Source organism: Sparus aurata, chromosome 6, assembly GCF_900880675.1.
Source record: "Sparus aurata chromosome 6, fSpaAur1.1, whole genome shotgun sequence".
Lineage (NCBI taxonomy): Eukaryota > Metazoa > Chordata > Actinopteri > Spariformes > Sparidae > Sparus > Sparus aurata.
This window is the reverse complement of record NC_044192.1, coordinates 25043972-25054044: the sequence shown is the minus strand read 5'-3', so window position 1 is coordinate 25054044 and position 10073 is coordinate 25043972. Positions and strand designations below refer to the sequence as shown.

Sequence of the window (10073 nt, the reverse complement as noted above, 5' to 3'; positions counted from 1 at the left end):
CCACATGGAAAAAAAATAAACCTATGAAGCGGTTATGACACCAAACCAGATTTAACTGTGAACTTCAGATGGTATTTAAGTCACAAATGATCTACAAGTGACACCGATCCAGATTGATTCAGCCGGGCACAGGAACTTTAATAGTGTAGTTTATACATAATCATGATTACAGTTTACAGAAGGACTATTTATCTAGAAGTAGTTGGTGTTTGAAAAAAATGTTCCTTTATTTAAGGAAACTTGAACTAAAATACTAAATATGCTAAAATATATTTTGTAAGATTTCCTATAATTCACACAGTGCCCTGCTTTGTATTTTATTCATCAGACACATTTACAGTTTGGAAAAAAAAAACTTTTTTTGATAAACAAAATTGTAAATGGAATTTGTCATGTTATGTTTTGTTATTTTTTTAAGGTAGTATAATTAAAATCACTATATAAGAAAATCTGCTTTGGAGGGCAGCTCTAGCAGTTGTGGAACAAATCTTAGTAATTTCAGTAAGACATTTGTGTGCGCTCCTCTGAAGGTAAGCCGCACAACTTCTTAAAAAAGGAGAACTTGACAAAGCGACTTCAGACGGCATGAGCAGGAGTCTGCACTCGGCTTGGAGGCATTTAAGTGTTTTTATCCATGTTCAACCTTTGTAATAACAATAACTGTACAGGTGTGCATTCACCCTTAACCCGCCACACTGAAGATTAAAGACATTTCAATACAAATGACTTTGAGACAAGAGGAAAACAACACTGAGCAAGAGACACTTTAAAAACAACAATTTTATTAAAACGTTGCCCATCTCTGGTTACAGTAGGACTTCACAGATCATGATTCTCGGCTGATTTAACAGTGAAATGTGCACAAGTGTGCCTGAGTGTGAAGAACAATCTGCTATGCTGCTGTTACGCCCTTTATTTATGTTAAATTAATCAGTTCATTTATTTATGTTGAAAAAAAGCTTCTGTTAAATAAATCGGCTGTTTTATTTAAATAAGCCAGCTCATTTATTTAGGTTAAATAAATCAGCTTATTAATGTTAAATAAACAAGGCTGAGAGAAGCCGCCTCAAGATATCACATGGCCGTAATGTGTGTGAAACCTCGAATGGCAATGACTGTTTTCACACGCGTGCCAAAACAAGTGGGACAGATTGATACAAATTGACACAAATATAAATATAAAATTAAAACTACTTACAATACTTACATAATACTCAAGTAAACAGTGCATCCCCCTTATACCACAGAAATACACGCTCGATTCAAATAAAAAAAATTTAAAAAGACAGCTTCATTCTTAATTTGTAGATATTTCGCAGAAACTTCTATCAAGGCTTTGAAACAGTATTTAATTCACAGCTCAAAATCTAAAAAACTAATCACATGCAGCAGGGCCTGACACAAACACAGCTTGACACAGTCTCCAAACTTCACACGGAGCTGTCCGGGCTCCTTCACAGACACAGACTTCGGACCTGTGGCCACACTCCATAGGTCTGTCGAGGGGAAAATATGATTGAAGAAAAAAAAAAGCTTCTTCTTCTAATCCGTCAGCAGCGCAGCTCATGTCCCTGCAGCAGCACGCAGCTGAACAGCTTCTGGAGCGTGGACCTGAAGCCGGGCGGTCTGGAGCAGGGTCTGCGGGGGGCAGAGAGCAAGACGCGTCTTTAGTCGAGCATGAGTGATCAAGTGTTTTTTTTTTTTTTTAAAAAGACCGAGGATGTTTTTAAAGATATACTCACAGCGATGCATTTATGAGCCGTTTCTCTGGATATTTGAAATCCTCCAGCGATCCGTGCCTCCTCTGCTGCATCTCCTCCTCTGCGATCCGGTCCCAGATTTCCGTGTTGACCCACAGGGCGCCGGGCAGGGTGAGGCTGGCCCGGGTGCAGGTAATCCAGCGGCACAGGGGGCAGGAGACGCTGCAGATGACACCCTCGACCTTGCACATTCTCTCCAGGCAGGGTGCGCAGAAGGTGTGGTTGCAGTGGAGGACCCGGGGGATCCGGTCGCTGCGTGAGTAGTCGTGGCAGCAGATCACGCACTCGAGCGCTTCGTTTATCATCATGGTGACTGGAGTGGTACAGTGTGTATCCTTTCACAAGAGAACCTGTGGCAAACATGTTAAAAAGCAAAACAAAAATCGGTAAAGAACAAGAACGTGAAATATTGAATATGAGAAAAGTCTATGGAATAATCCAAGAGCGCCACGGTCTGAATCCAGCAGCCTTCTGAGACGAGCACTTACAGTTAGTGTTGGAAGATTCCTCCGCTTTACTGCTAAACGAACAGCTGGATGTCAGACTTCTCCTGCTCCGACACATTGTGAGTCTTGTGCGTCTCTGCCGCGCTTTTAACATTTGCAGACGTGACGGATCTTGTCACGTGTGGATTCCAGCACTTCCAGAGAAGCGCTGCCTTCAGGTAAACAACGTTTAGTAGAATTCCACAGTAAGGTTGGCGCTGACTATATTGCAGGACCGGTTTTGCTTTCTAATAAATGCTTATGGCTATAGCTTATGTAAAGTACTTTAAATTTGATAAAATGCCGGTTTTATTTGGAAAAAGATAAAACTCTGACCCACAAACAAAGTCATTCAATGTGTAACGACATTTTAAGGCGTGATTTGTCACAAAGTAAATGAAAAGGTTTTTTAAAATGTCCTGCCAAGCAGGGTAATTTATTTGCATTTACTATGAAAACATACAATGTCACACAAGATTAACTGAAGCATGGAAATGTGGGCATTTGCTGTATAATCACACAAACCCACTCCCATCACCAGCAGTTTGTCTTTTTTTTTTTAAAGATGGTGCCAAGTAAAGAGCGATAGAAAGGCGAATCTTCTGCATTCAGACCATTTTTCTGTGGAAACATTAGATACACAGTAGAACCATCTTTACTAAATGCAATGCACAACAGTAAAATTATCAGCAATTATGTGAGCCTGGGCCACGGCCTGTCTGCGCGTTTGCCCGCCCTGCTTAGCAAACACCAGACACTTCTTATGAACCCAGACGAGACGAGCCGAGGCCGTTTCTATAAATAAAGAAAGAAACACAAAGAAAAAAAAATGTCAATAAGAAAATATATAGAAACAAAATGTCGGTTGTCTTCACATGTCTCCTTACTTGGGCCTACATAGAGTGGTGCTATATTGGTCAGCTAAGCCAATTTGATAAAAGGTACAGGTCTCTATTTACTTCTGTGCAGACACTGGGTTCACGGCTTGACTCATGGGTTGACAGGAAAGAACATCTGGACTGTGCATCTGAAGCGCTATCACAAACATGCCAAATTGGGGTTTTTATGATTTTCCCTCTAGATATAAACACACTCTCTATACGCTGTTGTAGAAGGACTACTTTCTTCACCTTTTGCCCAGCCTGGGATGCATCAGGTGAAGAAAATAAACCCTAACGTTGAGATAAGGAGGTGCTGACAAATGAATGAGGTTCTACTTGGCTTCCACCTTTGTTTGTACTGTTTTCTTTAAGCATGTTTTACTTTGTTTTTCTTTCTTTATAGGTGTGACATTTGTCCTCACGAACCTTTCACGGATCACAAACTGGGACATTTAAGCCTTCCTGCCTAAAACTTCCTGTTGCAAAACTTGAACAACAAATCAAGAACCCTTTTATGCAAAAATATTATGAGCACAGGTAACACCTCAGATGCATCACTGGGAGAGCTATTGAACCTGTGATATAGTGACAATGTAGGCAGAAAAACCGGTTCTTGAACTGCAGCTGAATGTTGCTGAAACCTGATGCCTTGATGCTATGAAAAAAAGAAGAGTGCCAATAACTAAGTCGACCTGCTTTAAATGCACAACATTACTTAGAAGAGCAGCACACCTGATCTGTGTCGTGCTCCTTTTTCTCTTTTAACGTTAAAAACATTTGCATTAAGTCACACCCTGAGGAGTCTCTTTGATTTGAAGATGGAAACAATGCACAGGGGAACATTTTCGTAAAGGTGATGAGCCGGCGGACACAACAAGCCGTTATCAGTAATGTTCACGATGGCGCTCATTAAAGCATATCTGTGTTGCTGTGATCGGCCTCCAGCATGGTGCAGCAAAATGTCACCTGCATGCCCTACGTTCTATCGCTTCCACAACCCATGAGCCAAGCTTGGTCCTTCTGCCGAAATTAACCACTGAAGCACAGAGTGGATCACAACCGTTTTAATGAGCCCCTCCAATCCCCTGGCCCTACTGCCACTCCCGCCCACTCCCCCACCTCCTCTTCCCCCTCCGCTCAATCCTTCCTGGGTGGGTCGGCTTTGAGTTTCCATCTTCCAAAGTCCATGGTGGTGGTGGTTGTGGTGGTGGTGGTTGTGGAGGGGTTTAACCCAGGACTGAACATCCCTCCCCCACGTAGTGTGTTTGTAGAATGTGGAGTCCACTAGCTGGCTCGCCTGCAGGGGGGAGCATCGCCCGGCTACACTGGCTCCTCTCACTCCTGGGCTATGCTCCTCAGCACGTATTTGACCGTGTAGGCAAACGCCGCGAAGCCTACGATCACAAACAGGTTGGCTAGAGCCCCGCCTAGAAGTCCATGGTTGCGGTTGGCCTGCTGTAGGCCGGGGGCGGGGTTGGCGGCTCCGAGTGGGACGGGACCTCCGTTGAGGGCTGGGAGGCCGTAGTGGGCGTGCTGAGGGTCACCGTCGGGCACCACGTCGGGTAAGGGGAGGGGCTGGGTGCGGGCGCTTAACTCCTCCTGGGCCTTCTGTTTCTGCTTCATCTCCTGATGGAGAGGAGGAGAGAAATGAGAGAACGTCACGTTAAAAAAAAACCAAAAAAAACAATGAAAAGAGGAAAAAAGAGAAGAACTCAGAAGTCAGCTCATACGTACATCGACTACATCAGGAAACAGCTCACAGAACACTTTATCCTTGAGGTTGAAGGCCAGGCTTTGGGCTGACAGCTGTCTTTTCTGGAAAATAAATAAAATGAGCATCAAACATCGGAGACGCCACAGGTCGTTTGTCACCTTGTTTTGCATTCATGGTCGTTTGTTTGGACGCACTGTGTAGTCGGAGGTCTCGATGCTGCCGAGGGTGGGGCCTTTCTCCACCATGAAGCTGAGCAGACCTGTGAGGATGGTGGAGACGGACCACGCAGGGTTCCACGTGTCTGGATGGAAGTCTGTGATGGACAAACATAACCTGTGGAGGAAACACGCACAGTTACAATAAAGAAGCTTAGTGGTTCTGAAGCTCTTTAAATCCTGAATTATCATTCACCTTAAAAATGAGACACTCCATTCTCACCTTGTATTACACTTAAATCTCCCATTTGGTGTTATCATATAGATACTGGGTGGCTTAAAGGGAAATTCCCGAGGAAATATAAGTTTTCCATGATAATATCCTCCTAGACAAAACAGATGATGAAGAAAGACATTATGACCTCACATGAATAGGAACAGAAAAAGACTGACTGTAAGAAGAAAATGTGACTCAGCTACAAAGCGCTTGCTCGGGCATGCCACGTTGTTTTTATATGGCAGAGATCAGCATGAATCAACTTGTTAGAAATCAATAGACGATATTGGAGCCTTGTGTTAGTTAACTGTCTGCAGGCTTTACCTTCATAAGGAGTTTTCTCAGGACCTCTCACTACGTAGTGCCTAGAGGAGACAGACAGAATTCTGAGTGACAAAAAGAAACATGACAGACAAAGGCTTAAATCTCTCGTGCCCTGGGGAGTATTCATGTGCTAGTAATGACCGACAATCAAACACTGCTGAGTGTGTCACTGTAGAGGCAAGTCATGGAAGTGCAACTTTCAAAGGCCCTTGGTATGTTTTCAGATCATGAGAAGTATATCTGCATAGATAGAGATTACACATACTTTATGCTCTAGCCTCTTAAAGAAACAGAGGTTAGCAAAGACATCACATGTTGCAGACGTGCAATATCACCTGAACGCCGCAAAATCCAATATCTGTACTCCAAATACTTCTTCAGTTGGGATGTTTTTTAAAGTTTGCAACTCGGACCTCAATTTCATCTATTGTGTGTACTCTAAGACCACCATTTGCTTAATTTTTTCCACTAAATTTGATTTGGACCAAACATTCAAGAAACTCTCACAGTAACTTGCATGTATTTATTTTTACCCAAATGATGGATGTTCAATTATTAAAAATGTACATCTCCACTATTTTTCACTAATGCAATCAATTCTTAATAGTGAGTAATAATATTACAGTTCTATCACATATGGAAGTTATTTGACCCTGCTTAAAAAACTGAGTGCAACAGATCTCGCTAACTGTAGCTTCGGAGCTGAAACATTCACTTTTATATTTTCCCCAAGAAAGATTATTCTAAACTTTTATGGTAGAGTTAATATTCATTTAGTACACATATGAAAAAGTATTGCGTTATATTTCTCCATTACTGAAAGTACCTGATTTTTCGTACATTTCACTGGCTGTTTTATATTCATTGGTTTTATTTTATAGGTCAGGGTTTCTCTGTATTTGTTTTATACATTTTGAGTCTGTATTTCAACAGATTCAGCTAATTTGCAAGTTACAACTTGTTATGGCTTGAACTATTACATACTAGATGATGCCATCCTGTTGACTGTTTCTAAATCTTGACAAAGTATTAATCCTACTTCCTCTTCTGGAAACACGTATTTCACAACTTCTTATTGTCATCAGCTCTGCTACAAGAATGTTTTCGAATGACTGAATGAAAAAAAGAAATAAAACTAATTATCTAAATACATTAATATTGAATGTAATGTACAGTATATATAAAAAAATGTACAGAAAAACTGTACACAGGCAATGAATAAAAAAACAACAAATTTCTTTCTTTTTTCTCAGCTCTGGTAAGGCCATTACACCAACTTCAAAACATCCATTCACAGTACAAGGAGATACCTGAAAATGAAACTCAATCCAAAGAAATGCTGAAATATGGATTAAGAATACAACGCTTGAGATGTGATGTTAATTTAAATATCACAACAGATACTAGGTCACGTTTTCAGCTCTGAAAAATCAATGCTACGACTTAGGAGTTATGACGTGCAGATTGGAAACACTGGCATGTTAAAATGTTAAAGTTATAAATTATGACAGCAATGTGTGCTGATGTGTAAAATAATAGCCGTTTCACAGGAATAATAAAAAAAAGAAAACCTGGAAGAGATCCAAATAATGAATGATGGCAGCAACAAATGAAAGCTTAAGCTGGAAAACCCTGAAAGACTTTCCCTGGAATCTTGAGATATGGCTGCCACTTAACTGATTCAATGTTTGACTTTACCTCATCTATATGACATCATCAGGACTGTATATAAAAAACAGATTTTTATAAACCAACCAACTCCCTCTGTACTGCTGTGTCACCTGTAAATTGGTCCTGGTCATGCATTTATGGTTTTATTCATCCAAACTGTCAACAGTCTTATCTTAGAAGTACTACCAAAGAAATACTCTGTATACACAATTGGGAGTGTGTTCTGTCAATACGACGCGTCACTATTTTTGGCATGTCACCGTTCAATGCTGTTGGTACAGCTCACAGTCTCACACAAGCACATATTTAAACCTGGGTAGATGAAACCAAAACCTGTGTTCACTTGGGTAAAGCACCATTTTAAACAGGAGCCTAAAGTAGGTCAGTATCCAGTATTTTACCAAAAATTAAACACATCAGATAAAAGTCGGAGAAGACTAATGTTATTTCTTGTGACCTTAGAAATTAGTTTTTTTTTTAATTCACTTCTTTTCTTCTAAAAACAAAAAACAAAACAAAAAAACAAACAAATATAGAGCCCTGAAAAGCCAAATATTGCCCTGGTAATGCTTTCCGGACGGAGACCTTACCATTCTAGGATGTTGGAGGGGAGAGGTTCTGCACAGATGTAAGGCACAGGGTCTTTCTTTATCCTGAGGTAATCCTGCTTAAGTCGCTGTGTGGCTGTGGTTGGAGCTCTCTTATTCCCGTTGTTGTTCATCTGAGGATTTAGAGGAGATGGAAAAGGGTCAAATTGAAATTTGTCTTACTTACTGATACACAGTGGGACCAATATTACGATATATTTACTTGCAGTACCAGGCCAAAGTGGGCCCTTACTTTAATGTTAACGTTTGTCTTTTCCTTTTGTGCATGGCTGTTCTGTATTTGATTGATGGCGTAGTATTCATGATGCTGCAAGTGCCTTAAACAGGCTCAGACTTTATGAACACTGCCTAATGCAAGTTATCAATAAAATTCATGGAAACTCACCAGAAGAACAAAGTCACAGAATAACAACAGCACACAGTATGACTGATTGCTGACTTTTGAAAAATTATGCTTTGATTTTAGAGATCATTTATACTACAGTTACAGAGATATCATGATGTATGAACAGCCTCACCTGGTTAGTAACGAGGATTTACCTAGATTATTTTGATAATCCATTTATAATGCAATTCTGAAGTCTGGTCCCTTTAGTAGTGAGATTTCCCTATTATTTCAATGCTAGACTTCAACAAATGACTGATATGTGAATTACCTTTTAACTGGTCAATGAATAGTTTAGTCTGCAAACGGTTGCAAACTGTTGCTCAGAGTCAAATGTCACAAAAAGCAGTCGATTAACAATGACTCAAAACATAGACAAGCAGCAAAATCTCAAATAATCAGTAATTCAGACATTTGTTGTAGACTCTGGTGACAATTACTGTAAATAGACCACTGATGGCAAATTTAAACGACAGCAATATTTCCCATACTGTAGTCAAGTCAAGACAAAACAAAGTTATTTCTAGAGCATAATTAAAAACAATAAAGGTTGACTAAGGTGCTTTACAAGGAGACTGCATAAAATACAGGGACGTTATAGGAGTGTGTTCACTGTTTTTAAGCCAATAATCTGCAAATTTGTCAAATAAATAGAAGTAGTAAGGAGCCCCAAATTAATTTGTATTTGTGGCCATTTAATGATTTCCTGTCAACTGTATTCCGTTTTAGTTGAATTTTTATTCATTTCCATTTTATTTAAAAACATGTTTTAAAAACAAACACATATTTAAAACATGGTGGAGATCAAGTATTGACTCTTGGGACTGTAATTTGTTACATACATTATGTGATTTAAATGTACCTTTAACCTGTGCTCATTGAAAACAATGAAACTTCAAATTCAGCTAGCTGCACCGCTGCCTCCTGACATAATGTCATGTGGCTAACAGCTGACAATAAAATGCTAATGAACTGTACGTGAACTGTAGCAGCTAACGTTAATGTTGCACTGGTGTCATTGTCACTTCCTTATAAATAACCGGCTACTTGGCGTTAATGCAACGTCTGGTTGCGGTGGCTAATCCGCTAACTTTGTAAACTACGTTACTGTTAATTTGTGGCTGACTGAACTCATCGATTAGTTAGCTCGATATCCGACAGTTACCCAACTTCCGCCTGTAAACAAACAGTGCCGACCAACTTCATGCGACATATTTACATTAAATGTGACCGGAAACTTTTCTATTATTAAATCTTATCAATACTGTTCACCCACACAGGCTAACGTGCGATGTAGATAATGCTAGCAGGTGCAGTTGATGAGAAGTCCTGTCGTTGTGTACTGTGTTAGCCACCAGCTGCTAACGTAAGCTAACGTAGGCCAGAGCAATGTTTAGCTACCTAGCGTTAGCACGGACAGTTCTATTACTAACGAGGGCTGACAGCCACATCTCCCACTTTTACTAACTGGGGAGAGTATAGTACAGACATACCTCTCCAGAGACCCCAGTGGAAATAGGTATTCGTGGCTGGACACGAAATACGGCTGTTTTTTTTCTGTTGCCAAACCCCAAACCGATAAGACGATGACACCGACGTAGCTTTAGCTATCGCCAGCAGGAGGAAAACTGACGCTTCCGGTTTTCTTCTTCATTTGGTTTTTAGCGGTTGGAAAATGACATAGAAAACGCATTACTGACGCCAGCCTGATTGGAATATTACACCTGCTTACAATCTTTGAAAAACAGTCCAAAAATGTTAAATAAATACTGTGAACCTAGAATTAAATTCTTTGTAATGATAATATACTTAC

General features: G+C 40.2%; 1 protein-coding gene across 1 annotated transcript; it reads right to left on the bottom strand.

Annotated features, from left to right (window-relative positions):
- Positions 1 to 762: 762 nt before the first annotated feature.
- On the bottom strand, positions 763 to 9903 carry ube2j2 (ubiquitin-conjugating enzyme E2, J2 (UBC6 homolog, yeast)). Its single transcript, XM_030420686.1, has 9 exons — positions 9754 to 9903; positions 7858 to 7988; positions 5597 to 5637; positions 5279 to 5381; positions 5035 to 5173; positions 4861 to 4941; positions 2249 to 4752; positions 1743 to 2110; positions 763 to 1638 (listed from the first exon to the last, which is right to left on the bottom strand). Exons 2-7 carry the CDS (start codon positions 7986 to 7988, stop codon positions 4462 to 4464), a joined length of 786 nt encoding a protein of 261 aa, XP_030276546.1. The 5' UTR covers positions 9754 to 9903; the 3' UTR covers positions 763 to 1638; positions 1743 to 2110; positions 2249 to 4461.
- Positions 9904 to 10073: the final 170 nt, after the last annotated feature.

Coding starts and splice junctions, on each gene's coding strand:
- ube2j2 (XM_030420686.1), bottom strand. CDS start 7,988: ATGAACAACAACGGGAATAAGAGAGCTCCAACCACAGCCACACAGCGA. Junction 5,382..5,596: donor TGAGAAAACTCCTTATGAAG/GTAAAGCCTGCA, acceptor TGTTTTGTCTAG/GAGGATATTATCATGGAAAA. Junction 4,753..4,860: donor TGTTTCCTGATGTAGTCGAT/GTACGTATGAGC, acceptor CCTCTCCATCAG/GAGATGAAGCAGAAACAGAA.